This window comes from Haemorhous mexicanus, chromosome 10 (genome assembly GCF_027477595.1).
Source record: "Haemorhous mexicanus isolate bHaeMex1 chromosome 10, bHaeMex1.pri, whole genome shotgun sequence".
NCBI lineage: Eukaryota > Metazoa > Chordata > Aves > Passeriformes > Fringillidae > Haemorhous > Haemorhous mexicanus.
The window spans coordinates 22,343,780-22,361,000 of NC_082350.1; the positions used below are offsets into that span (position 1 = coordinate 22,343,780).

Below are 17,221 nucleotides of genomic sequence, written 5' to 3' on the forward strand. Positions count from 1 at the left end.
ACTGTTAGAGCCGTGCAGTGTTTGTAGAGCACTTGGGGGCTTTCAGCAGAGGCTGGTCCTGTAGGAGGCACTGGGCATCCCAGATGGGTGGGAGCCCTCATCCCCAGGGCTGTGGAGGTGAGGCTGTGGTGGGAGCAATGCTGATGGATGGTTTTGCAGCAGTGAGGCAGAGGAGGCACCTTCAGTGGCTGTGGAAGATCTCCCTCGGTGTTTCTTGACTCCCCAGCTGCTGGAATGTTCTGGTGATGCTGGTGGAAGTGCAGATGGGTAACTGGACTCCTGGTGAGAGGGCAGGAGGCCCTGGTGGTTAGGGAACAGGGAAGTCACTCTCCAGCCAGCACATCAGAGAGGTGGATGGGAGAGGAGAAGGAGGGGAGGGGAGCTTGGAGTCTGCAGTTGTAAAGGAGGGATGTTTAGATCGCATGTAAACTAGACTTGAGCTGCATTTTAGTTCTTAATTCCACTTATCTAATGTATTCACATACAAATGAAAAATATAAAAGCAAGTTTGAAAGAGAGGAATGAGTCAGCAAAAGAAGTCACAGCATGTTTGCTGCCTTTCTCCATCAGTTTTGGAGGGAGTAGTAATACAGTCCACCCCATCCCTCACTGGGGTGGAGCTGTTCAGTGCAGGAAGGGTGCTGTAGGTGAGTGAGTGGGAGAACAAGGCCCTGTGTAACAGACAGCTGTTCCTGAAATGAGCTTGTGTTCAGCATCACTACAGTAAAACCCGTGCTGTGCCAGCAGGGCTGGGTGAGAATTGGAATGCAGGAGGGTTTAAAAGGCATGGGCAAGAGAAGCAGCTGGAAAACCCCACTGGGAGGAGAAAGCATGATAAGAAATCCAAACTGCAGCCTTGTGCTGGGTGCTTACTGTTTTCTCTCCCCTACCGAAGCCATGAGAGGATGGTCTCACTGAAGTCAGTGGGCTTTGAGCAAAAGAGCTTTTCACTCTTTGGTGGGATGGCAAGGTGTGGTCAAAGGTGATGGTAATGAGCAATCAAAAGATGAATGTCATCAGGACTAGTCAGAGGCTTGGTGAGTCCAGTTAAAGTTTCCACAAATTCCAATAAATGGGTAAATCTCTGTAACAATCTCATTGATGTGCTCCAGGTAGGTGAGATTCATCAAAATGGCAAAATAAATTAGGAAGGGAGAAACTTCCCAGTACCTACCTTGCACAGGGAGGGGATGGAAAGGAAGAGGACCCCTGTGGAAACCCAAGGAACCTCATGTGCAGGGCGAGCTGCTGGTGGTTCTGCCCCTTCTCCTCCTCTGCTGCTGCTGCTGTTCACTGCTGGTTTGGGTCACAGAAACATGGGACAGGGCTGTGCTGGCACTTGCAGTCAGGCTGCTCTTTGCCATAGCTGTGCAAAGCTGTCCAGGCTAATCTGATTGAGGGCTCAGATTCTGCTGTCACCAGTGGCTGTGTGGGAGGGGAGCTGGCCATGGGGTTTGCACCCATGGGGGCAAGCACAGAATCTGCCCTACATTCCTCGTCTCCAACCAACAGTGACCAGGCCTCTCTCGCTGTTTCGTGGCTAATTACTCTGTATTGACTTTGTCATTAATCCTGTCTTTAATTCTCTGGGGGGGGGGTTTGGTTTGCTGCTTGCCAGGCTGCATGGGGATGGAACAGAGAGGGTCCTTCTCCTGCGCTTGCTCTGGGAACCATGGGACTGCCGACAACTTCGTTTTGTTTGGTTTTTTTCTCTTCTTTTTCTCTTCCCTCCCCCCTCCCTTCTCTTTCTTCCTCATGCCTTGTGTCTCTGCAGACCTCTGGTGAAAAAAAGCGTTCTGGCCACGCAGCCAGCAATGGCTTTGCAGGTCACATCAATCTGCCTGACCTGGTGCAGCAAAGCCACTCGCCGGCGGGCACGCCGACCGAGGCCCTGGGGCGAGTCTCCACGCATGCACAGGACATGGACTCGGTGCCTGAAGTAGGTGGTGGGGGACTCCTCTTTCTCCTCTGCACTGCTTTTAAATCAAGTATTAACATCTCTGCCCCCTGACGGGGCTCTCCTGCTTTCCTCCCTGCCTTTCTTGGCTCTTCCCTCTCTCTTTCTGGTCCCCGTGAGTGAGTGTAGTGGAAATGCGAGGGAATCTGATGGGTTACTGCTGTAGGGGTCTGTGGCTGATGGGAGAAGGATTTATTAGGTCTTTCAAGCCCACCAGCTGAAGTTCTGGTGGTGTGACACCAGTGCTGCCAACTGAAAAGAAAGCCCCATTTTTTTTGGACATTTGGATATAAAAGGAAGTGGTGAGAGCCAGTGATGCCATCAGCTTCAACTGGGCCCAGCTTCCATCTGTGCCACCTTTGATAATTATTATGACTGAAAAGGTTACCAAAAACCAAAGCCAACAAAATTCCAGATTGTTCTTCAGAGAAGAAGAAGAAGAAGCCTGCACACTTTTAAAGTCATGTGTTTCCTGTCATGGCAAAATGTTTCTCTCTGGTAGGTGTTTTATAGGCGCATGATTGAACATTAAAATTGAAGAAAGTGTAAAAAGTCTTAGTACAAGATGTGACAAATAAACCAAGGGAATTGATGTGTCCAGCTTATCACCCCTAGCTGTTCAGTTAATTTTTCCCATGAGAAATTAACCCATTTGGTGCTAATTAAGCTATTGTATTTAATGTTGTTGTTTCATTTGGTAGGTTGTACATCAAAAGTTCTGCCATCCTATGTTCTTTCATAGAAATGGTGTTCTCACTCTATGGTGTACTTTTACTAGCAGTATAAAAATAAAAATTTCTTGGAATTGGGCATTGATAAAACGTAAGAACAGATGGTGCCTGACTTGACCTCAAATTTTTATCTGTTTCCTCATTGGCATTAAAAGCAGGAATGAGAGAGTCGATCCTGAAAGTAACACCTTCCACAGTCATCCTGGGGCTGAAATGCAGCCTAGGATTGAGTTTAAATGTATTCATTTATAGAATATCAACCAAAAAGATCTTCTCCATTTCTAAAACTGTATTTTTAGAGTTGACTGAGCAGGGAGTGGGTGTGAGTGGAAACTTGGGGATTTTGTTCATAGGCTTCCAGGTGGCTCATGGAAGCACGACCTCAGCCTGCAGCTTGATGCTCTTTGTAAGCCACAACACAGGTTTATAGGCTGTTGAACAGAACCTGGGGGAAGATGAAGTCTTAATATTTAAATATCAGCCTTGGAAGCTATTAAAATGTCATCTTCTGAGGAGACTAACTGAATGTGAGCAAGGAAAAATGCTCAGTGCATTGAGATGAGGGTTTTCTTTGTAATTCATTTACTGGAAAGCACCTGGCTCTCAGCTGGAAATCCCTGCAAAAACTCAAATCTTCTCTTCCTTAAATTGCTATTGTTTTATGGAAAGACCTACAGCACAGGGAAAGAAACTGTGTATTTCTTGGGTAGGAGACAAGCACAAAGCAGCAGTATCTGTGCCCACAGCCTTCCCTGCTGCAGGCTGTTAACTCCTTCAGTTACCATGTTCTGCTTAGAAATCCATCCTGTTTCTATGGAAACAGCCAGGCTGTCAGGGAATAGGGCTGGGAGGGAGGCAGGATGCACAGCCTGATTTTGGCATGGATGCTGGCTCGCCCATGGATGCCAGTCCCAAAATGCTGGGAAAAGTCACGAGCCATGAAGCTGCTCCTACACCTGGTTTTTTGTGCCCTTGAATCCTTTTATGGCTCACTGGAGGGCAGGCACAGGCCCGCCCTGGTTTCAGTGGGGATGTGCCAGGGTGGTGGTGTTCCCCATGGCACATGTCCCCAGGCAGGGGGGACTTGTCCCCATGGCAGCTGTCACACAGGGACTGTGGCAAGTGGGTGTGGGGAGCAGCTGGGACTTGGTGACTGGGTGAAAGCTGAGGAAGATTTATTTCAGAAGGACAGTGTCTCAGAGAAGAAAAACGTGAGCTGTAGTGGTGCTGCAGAGTGAGCTGGGTTTCCTGCTGTTGCAGCTCCAAACTGAGCTCAACCATAAAGCGTGTCCTGGGTAAATGCTGGAGTAGGAAGGATAAGCTGCTCAAAGAAGGGGAGAATTCACATCACTTTGACTCCAAACACCAGGATTTCCTTTTGCTTGGAAGGAGGTCTTAGCCTCGTTTTCTGCCTTAAAGCAATGGTTTTAAAAAGAAAGCAGTGTGACACTGCAGTTTGTTCATCCCTAGATTCCCTCAGCAAAGTATTGGCTCTGACATTTCCTGTGATACCCTCAGGTTAAGTTTTGTTAACTTAGAAATGCCTTTCTGCAGTCCCACCTGAAGTGCTGGGGATAATTTAAAACTGTGCCAGCTGCCCCAGGCCAGGGCTTCACAGGGACTCCCAGCATCAACCTGCCAACTTCAGCTGGAATGGGAAAGTGGGAAAAGCAAACCCTCACCTGCCTGACGTCCCAGAGAAGGTTTAAGGCATGTGTGTGACGTGCAGAGAAGTAAACAGGTGGATTGATGATCTTAAAGATCTGCTCCAGTCTGAATGATTCTGTGATTCTGGGTTGGATTTTACCTGCCTTGGCTTCTGCCTCTGGCCCTGTGGCTTCTCTGCTGACTGTCCTCATGGCTGTGCTTCTGCCTGTGAGGAGAGAGCTGAGCCAGGCCCTGCTCCTGCCATTTTCTGTTGCTCACAAACACTCAGAAATCCAGTTCAATGTTTGTTTCTGATTAGTATTGAGGAGGAGGAGCAGATGTTCATAGAGGGCTCAAAAAGGGTGCTGCAGAGGCAGGCACCATTTGCTAATTAGAAAGTCTTAGATGTACACAGGTGTTATTTCTGTGCACTGAGCCCTCTCTTGCTGTTCATTTTCCAGTATGGTATGGGAAGTAGCACCAAAGCCTCTTTCACCCCCTTTGTGGACACCAGAGTGTATCAGACCTCACCTACCGATGAAGATGAAGATGAGGATGAAGAGTCATCTGCTAATCGTAAGAGCCAATGTGGCCGGTTTGAGATGGGAGGGAAAGCAGGTCAGGGAGCCTGAATAACCCCAGTGAACCTCTCACATTTCACTTATTCCAGACATAGCTGGTGTCTGTATCTTTGCCCTCTCTAGCTGTCCTCCAACTTCTTCTCCTCCCCACCAAAATGTCACCAGAAAGATCTGGGAGGAAATGGGGAGCAGCAGAAATCCACCCTCCTGTCTACTTGGGCAAACGAATATCTTGTAACACAGTGATGACTCACCTATGGAGAAATAAACCAAATACTATCATTCTGTCCCAAAAAAGAGGTGACAGAGCATTTAACCCATCTCTTCTCCCTGTCCTCCTGTGTTCCCTTGCCAGCCCTGTTCACCAGTGAGCTGCTGAGGCAGGAGCAGGCCAAGCTGAACGAGGCGCGCAAGATCTCGGTGGTGAACGTGAATCCCACCAACATCCGCCCGCACAGCGACACCCCGGAGATCCGCAAGTACAAGAAGCGCTTCAACTCCGAGATCCTCTGTGCTGCTCTCTGGGGTAAGCCCCGGGCACGCCCTGCCCTCCCTGTGGCTCCCAGGGGGTGGGGATGTGTGGCAATGTGCCCCTGCCTCTGCTTGGCCCCTTCTCCATCCCCCAAGGGTCGCGTCCCCCGTGCTGTAGAGTGACCCTTCCTGTCCATGGGAAGGTGCCAGCCTCAGCTGGGTCGGTCACACTTCTGGTGGCAGCAGAGAGGAGCTCGGGGATGGTCCTTGGGAGCAGCCATGGCTCCTGGCACCCATGGCCCTCTGCTCTGCTCTCTTCTCCAGGTGTGAATCTGCTGGTGGGCACGGAGAACGGCCTGATGCTGCTGGACCGAAGTGGGCAGGGCAAGGTCTACAACCTCATCAACAGGCGGCGGTTCCAGCAGATGGACGTCCTCGAGGGCCTCAACGTCCTCGTGACAATATCAGGTGCTCCTCTCATGCTTTCACCCCATCATTCACCTGCTCGGCCTTGCACAAGCCCTGAGTGGTTCCAGCTCAGACAGAACCTGCTCACTGGTGTCAGAGAAAAGCTCCCAGGGGAGCTGGACCTGGTTTATTCTGGAATTAAATTCTTTTAATCTGCTTTCAACAGTTTGCTTCCTTCACCTGCTGACTGCACTCCATCTCCAGTCTCCTTGAGCAGGGAAGGGGAGGTGCAGGATACAGGCAGGTGGCCCAGCAAAGGAGGTAGTCACAGCTTGAGGGGGCAGAGAGCTCTGCTTTTGGGTCTGTTTGTCTCTGGCTGAGGGAGCCATGATCTGTGGCTTTAGATTTCCTGTTCAGACCACAGATGTGCTTGGGCTGTCCCAATCATTGTGAAGTCTACAGGCTTTTCACTGTCCCCACGTTTAGCTGGGAGCTCCAGAGTGCTCGTATCAAGCTCATGGGGTGATTTCTGGCAAAAAACCCCAAAACCTCTGTAGTCCAGTCTCCGAGGAGAGCATCCAGCACCCTCCTGCAGAGCAGCCCCGAGGAGCACATGGGTGACAGCCAGGGGAGAGCCTTCTCCTGCTGATACCTGTCCAGCAAAGCTCACAGAAGGCAGCAAGAGAAGTGCTCATGAGGAAATTGTTTGATAGCATCCTTCTGTTTCCTTTCACATTTTTAAGACACTCTGGCCTTGCTCTGCCTTCACCTGCAAATCCTGCTCCCCCCATTCAGCCAACACTCCAAACTCACTGCTCCATCCTTTACCTGGTCTGCAGCTCCTCTGTGGTTTTGGGATCCAGCTCTAGGGATAAGGGGTTGCTGGAATGGGAATAGCATCAAACTCCAGGATGATGCTGAGAATGAGTCCTGGGGACTTGTGAAAATCTGAGAGCAGACAGGGTCTGTCCTTGGGGACCCATCTCACCAGGCTCAGTGTGAGTTCTGTCCTGTCCCTGTCATGGGGGCTCTGCAGCCACAGGGATTTTGCAGCCATGTCACAGCCATCCAAGAGCAGGCAGCAGTGCAGAAATTTGGCAGCCCCTCAGCACTGCAGAGCCCAGCACCAGGCTTGCTGGCTAACAGCAGTGCCTGTCACAGGCCAAGGAGCTCCTGTCTCATCTCCAGGGTGGAATTAATGTTGTATGAAGGAGAGGGAAGGAAAGAAACCCAGTAGCTGAGTAGCTGGATAAGCTTTAAGCTGTAGGAGAGTTGGGATCACTGCCCCACTGAGCCCCGCTGTCCCTCTGTGAACACTGATTTATAGGAAAAGGAATATTTCCAGCCTTTAGGAAGCAAAAGTCTGCCTTTTCCAGTGTCTGCCTGAAGCCTGCAAGACAGAGGTCTGGGCTTCACTTTCCATATATTTCTTCCCAAGGAAAAATCCCAACACAACAACTAAATTACTATTTTCAATTACTATTTATATTACTTTTATCATGAAATGGCCTCACATTCTATCATCTTGTGATTAAAAATAAGCACTGAAACCTCAAGATGGTCCTGCACATGTGCTCTGCTCTGACAGGGACATTTCCTTTGCCAACAGGAAAGAAGAACAAGCTGCGTGTGTACTACCTGTCCTGGCTGAGAAACAGGATTTTACACAATGACCCTGAGGTGGAGAAGAAGCAGGGCTGGATCACAGTTGGGGACCTGGAGGGATGCATCCACTACAAAGTTGGTGAGTGGAAGTAAATCTCTGAAGAGATGTGGTTTTGTTCTCTGGTCTTAGGTCTGACCTGACATTTTGGTATTAAAAATATGGGTAGACCATAGCCACAATTTGGAATTCATCTTTATGCATTAGGTGGGCTCTATGTCATGAGAACCAACAGAGGGATGGCCTGAGAAGCTGTTCCTGGAGATTTGTAGGAAGAAAGTGAATGTTTTTAAAATTGGGTTTGTTTTTATTTTAGTGAAATATGAAAGAATCAAGTTCTTGGTGATTGCCTTAAAGAACGCTGTAGAGATCTATGCTTGGGCTCCTAAACCATATCACAAGTTTATGGCATTTAAGGTAAGTTTGTCTTTTACACTCTGTATTTGTAAATACATGAGGTTTCTGTACTCTGCAGAGCAGAAAAGCATCTTGCTTATGTAGCTGAGCTCCTCAGGATGCCTGGCAGGCATGGGAGATGGGATCCTTGCTGGCTGAAGAGATTGGATATGTTCTGCTTACAGCCAACAATGAAGTGTTGTTATTAATTTATGCTAGCAGGCTTTACTTGAGGAATTTGCAGAAAGCTGATCAAATGCATACGAGTAAAATTGAGTTGGGGATTTTGGTAGGTCTTTTTTTAGTGAGGTGTTTGTGTTTGGTGTTGTTTTTTTTTTCCCTCTGACTAATTTTTAACATACAATACAAAAATAGGCTGCCATGATTTTCTATTTTCATTTTGCAAGGTCCTCTCCCCTTCTGCAATTTGGATTCTGTTTCAAGACAAAAAGTTTGGGAGAGTGACCCACTCTTTCTCTTTTTTCCTCTCTTTTCACCTACCTTGGTTTCCTCAGTGAGACCTTCCTCCTTTCCAGCCTGCCAGTGGGCATTTTGTGCTTAGTCCTTCAGAGCACTTTTCATCCCAAGCTCTGTGCAGAGAAGAGTCACAAGGGCAATGCCTTGTGGAGATGTTCATGCTGAGTAGTCTCGTGTTACATCTTTCCAACACAAATGGACTTATGCAGTATTAGGTCACATTTGCTTTTTCTGAGCAAAAGCCAGGGTAAAGGGCTCAGTGACATGGAGAGCTCAGCAGCATCAAAATGCTCTGGGATCCAGCTTCCCACAGGTGTTTTTTTCACTCTCCTGCTGAGCACCTAAGCCATGGTGCTTGATCTGGACATGGCTGGAGGTTGGTCCCAGCCTTGCTGCAGCAGGTTAGATGGAGCAGGGAAAAGTAGGTCTTAGCTAAACTGACTCATTTCAGCTGCCCAAAGCAGAGCAGTGATCTCTGCCAAGCCAGGAAGTGGGTGGTCACGGATCTCTGCTGAGAGAGACTGAACACACACTCATGTAAAATTGAGCTGTCTCCTTCCTTCAGAGACCAAATCCTTGTGTTAGCCTCGGGCTCCTTTGAGAGAGAGCTGGGCTTGGCAAGGGTGGGCACTTATCTGCTGGGATGACTGAATACCCTCTGAGGCATCTGACAGGGGAACAGAGAGGCAGGAGTATAAATAACCACATATTTAGTAGGAAACACAGTCAAACAAATATGATTTCAGAAGCGTATCAGGCTGCTGCAATGGGGATTTGTTGGTTTTCTGTGATGCTCATGGAAGGGATTATAAAAGTCTTTTGCAGATCTCCAGCACAAGCCGTTGCTCGTGGATCTCACTGTAGAAGAAGGTCAGAGGCTGAAGGTTATCTTTGGATCCCACACTGGTTTCCATGTGATTGATGTAGATTCTGGGAACTCCTATGATATCTATATACCATCTCATGTGAGTACCTGGGCAGTGCAGCTGCCTGAGGAACACAGGTCACCAGTGAGGTTTGGGCAGGCTCCCAGGGGCTCACAAGTGGGGACCAGTGATGAGTGTGACATTCCCCAATGCTTCACTCACTTAAAGAGGACTCAGGGCTGTCACATACTTCATGTTCATCTGCACAGGCTGTTTCTGTCCTCATGCAGGAGCAGTAAAGTTTAAGGTTGCCGTGTCCCACAGAAAGGACAATCTGTCTGTACACTGCATGGAGCAGTAATAGAACTGTCTGTAGGATTTTCTTGTTGGGTTATTTAAACTCCATCTATACAGTAGACTGGTCTAGGAGAAGTGTGTCACTAAAAAAAGCAGGAATTGTTGCATCTGATCCGAGCAGCAATCTCCTCTGTGAGAACTAGCAAGAGCAGAGGGAGAAATTCTGGGACAGTTTGGGATGGTTTTTTGTCGTCTTAGCTATGGAAGGGCAGACATGGGTGGAAAGTCAATGCACCTGCCCTTGGAGCCAGAGGATGATTGCTGAAAAATAGGATATTTCCTCCCTAGGGCTGCCTCTAAAATTCTGAGTTGATTTACCCTGATTTGAACTGGTGATGGATTCATTGGCTCAGTCACTCACTCGTGTTCCAGCCAAGTGTCAGCCATCAGTCTTGGGGGCGTGTATGTTGTGATCTGTCTGGAATTGCTGAACCTGTTTATCCTTGCTGTGTCAGACAGCTTTGATGCTGGGGTAAACATGACAGTTTCTTCCCCTTCAGGCTTATCTCTGAAACCCAGTGCCTGTGTGGGCAATGCAGGGAGGGCTTTGTTCTCTGGTTGGTTTGGGCTTTTTTCCTGCAGTGCTCTGCTCCCTTCCCCTTTCTCCATTCAGGGTAATTCTGACTCTCAGGGTCTGTGTTCCCTGCAGATTCAGGGCAATATTACTCCTCACGCCATTGTCATCCTGCCCAAGACGGACGGGATGGAGATGCTGGTGTGCTATGAGGACGAGGGTGTCTATGTGAACACCTATGGGCGGATCACTAAAGACGTGGTGCTCCAGTGGGGAGAAATGCCTACTTCCGTGGGTAGGTCAACCCTTCCTCTTCACCTGCTTAAAATTTAAGCCACAAGCAAGATGAGGAGTTGAGAATGCTGGGATGGAGTCATTTGGGATGAAGGGGATTTCCCTCTTGTATCAAAGGGGATTTCCCTCAGTCAGCTATGAGATGTGATTGCTTAATTTGTGCAGTTTGGTCCTCCATAATAAAAGCAAGTAATTTCTTGAAGATTTGAACTTTTTGAGTATAAGATAAATGTGAGATAATGCAAGCTGTTGCACTGGGGGGATACTGTGTTGAGTGGAGGGGGGCTGGGTGTGGAGCTGGGAGCCCTTGAGTTGCTCTTCTGGCTCTGCTGTTGCTCAGCTCCACAGCCCATGGAGGCAAAACACTGCCCAGCTCCTCACGTTGCGAAACCGGAAGAAGTGATGCTGCTTCTGTTTAAATTTCTCAGTAATTTCTGGATGAGAAGTGCTCTGAAAAGACTGCTGTCTCTGCAGGCCATCAGAGCTCTGCCATTGATCTGCTTAGGCTTTGAGTAACAGCTTATGAGAGCTTTTCTGCCCATTGCATAATATTTAATTCAGCACAAGTTGTAACACCCGCCAAATGCTTCCTTTTGACAGCCTACATTCATTCCAATCAAATAATGGGCTGGGGAGAGAAAGCGATTGAAATCCGGTCAGTGGAGACAGGACATTTGGATGGAGTATTTATGCACAAGCGAGCTCAAAGGTTAAAGTTTCTATGTGAAAGAAATGATAAGGTAAGTCCACTTCAAAGCTTGTATCTGTGCTGCGAGCTACAAGGTGCTTTTAGAGCTTATGTCCGGTTTGTCTTGAGATTAATAATTAATCTGAAGGTTCTGTTTAATAAGCAGTGCCCTTAAGCCTATTCCCAGTTAATTTTCTCCAGTGGATGGAGACCTCAGCCTGCAAGATCTCTTCTCCATCTAGCTGAGATCTGCGTTGACTTGGCTTGACTTTCTCCCAGTTCTTTCATCTGAACATTAAATTGAGGCTGCCAAGTGAACTCTGAAAGTTGAGTATCAGCAAGGGTGTGTAAGTGACCCTGATTTGAGCTCTGATGCAGAAACATTTTGATGCATCTTTTGATGCACTTTAAATTATTTTCCTCTCACAGCCTCATCCATTTCTGTGGACAGCAGTGATAAATACTGCTCTGGAGGGTCCCGAGAGTTGCATGGCTGTCATGCAGATGCCCCCTGCCACAGGTGCTGCAAGGGGGGCAGGGAATGAGGAGAAATTGCTGAAGGAAAAGGCATTTTTTTGTGGAAGAGATGGTTGAATGCTGAGGTCTTTCTGCAGGTGGTGTTCCCTCCTCTCACAAGGTGTCACTAAGATGAGTCAGGAGCCAGCAGCAGGGAGATCTTTCATAATGGACACAATCTCAAAACCAGTGAAGAAACCAGTTGCTGTGTCCCCAGAGCAGGATTTAATAATGTGCAGTAAATGAGCTTTGAGGCCGCGATCACTGTAGTGAACAGCTGCTCATTAGCTGAGCTCTGCCCTTCCTGGGGCATGGAGGTAGGCTGAAGCTCTGCAGGAAAATGTATCCTAACTTTGCAGTTGAGTGTGTTATGAGAAGCTGTCCAAGAAGCTACACTGTAATCTTTCTAAAATCCTGGAACCAACTGATCACTGATGGGTTTGAAATACTAAACTCAGATGTTTCTCTTTCTGGAGAACTGGTTAAACTGGTAAGATTGAGTAATTAAGGACAGAGACTTCAAGATTGTTCCCTTCAATATTTGCAAATTAAAACTTATTTATTTTTTAAGACCCCCCTTGCGATCAAATGCTGGTGGATTGTGCCAGAAGCGCCAAAACCCCTGTCCTTCATACAGAATCCTGATATGTTTCTGCACTTTGAGCATGTTGAAGGGAAGCAGTTTTTTCTGGGCTTTACTTTCAGGAATAGCTGAAATACCAGGACTCGCTTTTCCAAAAAAAACCCATTTCAGACTGAGGCAGATATCGACCAAATGGTGAATGTTTAGCAAGATCCAAACCACTGACAGCAGTTTTTTTGTTAGTACTTCATAATAAATGATGCTGTGGCAGTAAAATGTGATAAACCTGGTATTTTCAATGCATTCCAAACTCCTTGGTAGTGGGGGAGAAGGAGGTTTAATTACTGCATTTACTAATGAGTGGCTCAATTTAATCCCAGTCTGGCATGGGTTAGCTCCATCCCCTGAGTATTAATAAGTGTTTTTTCCTTCCAAACAGGTATTTTTTGCATCGGTGAGATCCGGAGGAAGCAGCCAAGTGTTTTTCATGACCCTCAACAGAAACTCCATGATGAACTGGTAACAGAGGAGCACTTGGCACTCACCGCCATGGCATTATTTCTAATTTAAAGGACATTAAACACGTGGACTAACACTGTAGAGGCAGGTGGAGGGCGCCGAGGAACCCCCTCCCCACGCTCCCCCGGCGCCGCCAGCCCCGGGGCAGGGACTGCAGCCAGGGATGGACTTTCACGCTTGGACCCCCCGAGGTCTCCTGATTACGCTGTGTTATAGTGGGTTATGAGTTTTCCTTTATTTTATTTTATTTTATTTTTTAGTTTTACTTTTTCTTTGTCCCCTACTTTGTAAGAACGGGGAAAGAAACAGTGTCAAAAAGTCTGTTTTTAATTCTGTCTGCCTGCTAGCATCAAATATATAGTATGTTGTAAAGTTACCAATTAAATCTGGTGAGAGACAGCACAATAAATGTACCTTTTATCTTTGTGATGAAGGCCATAACCATATAGCTGGGTAATTTTAGAAATCTTTTGCCTTCACCAACATTTACATGTTGCTTTTGGCAGCAACGGCTTAACGGATTTTTAAAGAAGAGAAAAAATAATAGGTTTTTTTCCCCTCTTTTGGGAAATGGATTTTAAATGGCTAAACTACTAGCCTTAGACTAATAAAAATCAGCTACCATTTTTGTCAAGTCTGTCAATCCATATTTCTATATGGATCTTCACATAATGGTGTGTCTTGATAGGGACAGAGGTGCCATTTCTTGTTGCTCCGGAGGTGCCCGCCTGGCCCGGGGCTTGGCGATGGGCACCAGGACAGGGGATCGGAGGAGGAGAGGACAGAGGAGCGGTCAGAGGAGCCCCGTGCTCACCCCTGAGGTGGATTTGTGACCACAGAGGCTCCTGGGATGCTGTGGGCACCAGACCCTGCTGCTGAAGTCGGTGCAGGTTGTGGGTGTTCGTTCCCCCCAGTCCGGAGCCGGGCACTGGCGTTTGGGAGCAGTGGGCACAGGGATGGGGACCATGGAACAAGCTGCCTGTCCCCCATGTTCTGGATTGGGCTTGTAAAGAGCTTAAAAAAATATATATATGTGTGGTTTCTTCGGCCAAGGGTCTGAATCTACTCGTTTTCCACCCCCTCCACTCCCTAGGAATTACCCAACCTACAGTGAAAGACAACATCTGTGCCGAACCGTGTGTGTGTGTTTAGTTCAGGTTGAATCGTGTCCTTATAAACTTTGCTCAGTTGATTTCTGTTTTCAGTGCGTATCTGGGGTTTTCTTTCTCAGTAGCTGCAAGCATGGCCGCCTGTGGTGTTGGGGTGTCGCATAACAAGGTCTGTGTTGCTGGTTTTAACCTACCTCGTTTTGGTTGGGGTTTGTTTTTTGGTTTGGTTTCGTTTTATTTTTTTTCCGTTCCGCTGTCGATCACAGCGCTGTTACCTCCAGCGACATATAGAGAGCTTAACTGGCAATCTTGGTGTACTCAGTAACGATGGCTTTATTAAAAAATGATTAAATCAACAGGACTTGGTCAAACTTGAATCTTTATCAAGGGTAAGAGGTGTTGTGGGCTGGCGGGGATGGGATGGGCCGGGCCACCCTCACCTGAAGCATTCTGTGGGCAGGGTGTCAGGGTTTCGTACCGCAGGGATTGCCAGCGGTGGGACTCCCAGGATGTGGAGTTCAGGGAAAAACAGGTGGGATGTACTTTGTGGTGCCTTCTTTGAGCACCAGACACCCTCCTGTTGGGCTGGTGCAGCCTCTGGAGAGTGTAGGGATAGCCACAGGATCAGATACTGGTATTCAAATCCTATCACAAACACTGATTGCCACCAGCTCTTTGTATTTTCATTGTGGTTAAAATAAAAATCAAATAAAGCCCAGAGCTTTTATTGTGTTGCAAACTGATAACTGTTTTGGGGTGTTTTTTGTTCTACTTCAAGTGACAAATGCACAGCTTTGGATGATTTTTGTTATTATGGGTTTTTGCATACAGTGATGAAATAGCAGGCAGTCATTGAGTTTAAACGACTCAGGTGGTTTGTGAATGTATTTTTTTACATCTCAGAATAATTTGAAACAAAAATCACAGAAGCCAATATTACCACAGTCTTGTCTATGGCATGTGTGTATGGAGATAACACAGAGCAAATGCTTTTCTGGTGCCAACCACAATAAAACACAAAACTTCACCATTAAGCCATGCCTTTTATGTTTGGGTAAATAAATCCTGGGGTCTTGGAGGACATGGAGTTAAATGGGATTTTCAGGGCTCCCAGTCAGAATGCTCTTTGTCTGGAGACTCTTGGGAAGGTGGTTTTGGAACAGGATGAGTGCGGGGAGGTGGGACATGTCCTTTGTGCCCAGCAGTGAGCAGTGGCCAAGGGATGTCTTGATGGACCATCACCATCTGAAAACTCCTCTTCTACAAAGCCAACCCATGGTTATTATAAAGACATTTCCCCTCCAAAGGTTACTTTGCAAAAGTAACAAATCAAAGCAAACTTTGATTTGCTTTTTCTTTGCTGAAAGTAAAATGTGCTTATGGTTGATTAATGCCCTCAGAAACTACTTATTAGTAGTGTTTAAAGAAATAAAACCTGCAGCTCATTTTAAAATCCTATTTCTGGGACTTTTTGCCCAGGAAAGGAAATTTGTTCAGCTGTGCAGTGCTGCAGGAGGAAAAAGCAGTGATGTCTGTGCATGCAGGGGTCGCTTGAGCCTGTTGCAGATTCAATTATTTACAGAGTGGCTATGAAATTGTATAACTCAAGGATGAGTCGTGGTATATGGAAGAAGAGCCCTGAGAGCTGGCATGAGGCCATGCAAGGGCCATGGTTAGCTCCACCACCCTGAGGAGATGCTGGTTACCACTGCCAGGTGAAGGATGCTCAGAGGTAAGGCTGTAGCAGCTACTTGTGGGAACTGAATCTTTTCAAACCTGTCTCAGAATTATTATCAAATGGCCTTTTTCTTGTTGGGAGGTGGTTTGGGGGTTGACACTACTAATTTTGGGGTAGAACAGGGAAGCACGAGGTGACCCTGGCCCCAACCCCAGAGCTGGGCTGGTTGCTGAAAGTGGTTGAAGTTAAGTTGCAGTTCATTGTCTCGATGTGAGCCCACTTAAGGTCTTTTCCTGCAACAATTTGATGCTCTGTAATTGGGGCCAGCATGAGCATCATGCAGGCCAGCAGAGACTGAACCTGCCTGTTCCCAAAGGTGTGGGGTGGAGCTCCACGTCACACCCTGCCTGTGTCTGGGCTAAGCCACCCACCTGGCACAGCTCTGAGGAGATCCAGCAGAGATTCCTTAGCAATCAGGATGCATTTCCGGGGACAGGACGCCTGTCACAGCTGCTGCTGCCCTGCAGCATCCGTGCCCTGCCCTGTGCTGCAGTTGGGACCTGCAGCTGGAGAGCTTTGCTGGGTTTGCTCCAAGTTTTCTCTTCTGGGAGATGCTGCACCACCAGAGCTGGGGGGTGGGAAGGGGCTTATTAACCTCCGGTATCTTTACAGCAGTGCTGTAAATGCACCAAATTCTCTCTCCTAAATGTGTTTTATCAGCCTCAGCTGCTGTCTCTCATGTGGCCTCAGCACTGCTGCCCACCTCAGCTGATGTGCTTAGAAAGGAGAAATGAAAGAACATAATTTTGGTTTTGTGCCAGCCACTGATGTGCTACATCAGCCTGCTCTTTGAGAGCCAGTGTATTGCAGACCAGATCTACCTTTTTTCCTTTGTTTTGTTTTGGTTTATGGCATACTTTTCCTTTTCTTTTTAACATCAAAGCTGTCTCTGAATGAACCAGAGCAGTAAAATGGATGTGCAAATTGCCCCAGCACCTGGGTATAGCCTCACAGCCCCTCTGGAATCTTAGAATTCCTTCCACTGAGGTGACAAGGGTGTTCAGCTGTTCAAAAGCAGAGCCCCACCATAAACTTAAGCCCATTGCTTTTATCACACATAGATTATCAACACCACCAATTACACTACACACAACACAGAGCAGGCAATAAGCATGGCAATTCTGTCTAACATTATGCACAATTCTTGCACTTTATTATTTAAAAAAAGCATTAGCAATTATGCAGACCCTGTTGTTTGCCAATCACCTAAACACTGCCTGGCCAGGCTCTCCAGCCATGGGATGGGTCAGTGTTGCTTTGGGCTGTGCTGTGTCACTCTTTGCACCCTCTGGACTGTGATCACAACTGGCTGTCAGATGTGCAAGAGATTTGATGGTAGGTCATTCATCCTGGTGGAGCCAGGCCTGGTTCTTTATCCTGTAGGAACACTCTGTTTCTCTCTACCAAGCTAACAATCAGCCCCTTTGAAAAGTGACTGCAGTGAGAGGAAGGTTTACACACCAACCTTTCCCATCTGTGAGCCTCGGGACCAGATTAAAGCTGGCCTCTGCTAGTCACCACGTCCAGCTTCCTGTTCAGAGAATTACAGAGTCAGGAGTCTGTTAGTGGCACTGAGACTTAGTATGTTAAACACTAAATTCCCTGGGGCCAAGCTGAGGAGGAGTGTGTCGCAGCTCAGCTAGCACCAGCCAGGGGCTCAAAGGCAGAGGAGAGGCAGCCCTGGCACTGGGTTGTAGGATCTTGCC

At 47.5% G+C, this 17,221-nt stretch overlaps 1 protein-coding gene across 4 annotated transcripts in view; it reads left to right on the top strand.

The window, feature by feature from the left end:
- The window catches only part of TNIK (TRAF2 and NCK interacting kinase), a 149,927-nt gene extending 135,794 nt beyond the window's left edge, over positions 1-14,133 (top strand). For 3 of the 4 annotated variants that reach the window (XM_059855775.1, XM_059855778.1, XM_059855776.1), the window contains 10 exons: positions 1,775-1,939; positions 4,797-4,911; positions 5,272-5,442; positions 5,712-5,855; positions 7,405-7,539; positions 7,775-7,875; positions 9,147-9,296; positions 10,204-10,363; positions 10,963-11,102; positions 12,589-14,133. In XM_059855775.1, the coding sequence (XP_059711758.1) occupies positions 1,775-1,939; positions 4,797-4,911; positions 5,272-5,442; positions 5,712-5,855; positions 7,405-7,539; positions 7,775-7,875; positions 9,147-9,296; positions 10,204-10,363; positions 10,963-11,102; positions 12,589-12,672 (1,365 nt within the window). In that variant the 3' untranslated portion in view covers positions 12,673-14,133. The remainder of the gene's footprint in view (positions 1-1,774; positions 1,940-4,796; positions 4,912-5,271; positions 5,443-5,711; positions 5,856-7,404; positions 7,540-7,774; positions 7,876-9,146; positions 9,297-10,203; positions 10,364-10,962; positions 11,103-12,588) is intronic. The other variant, XM_059855777.1, reaches the window with a different exon arrangement.
- Positions 14,134-17,221: the final 3,088 nt, after the last annotated feature.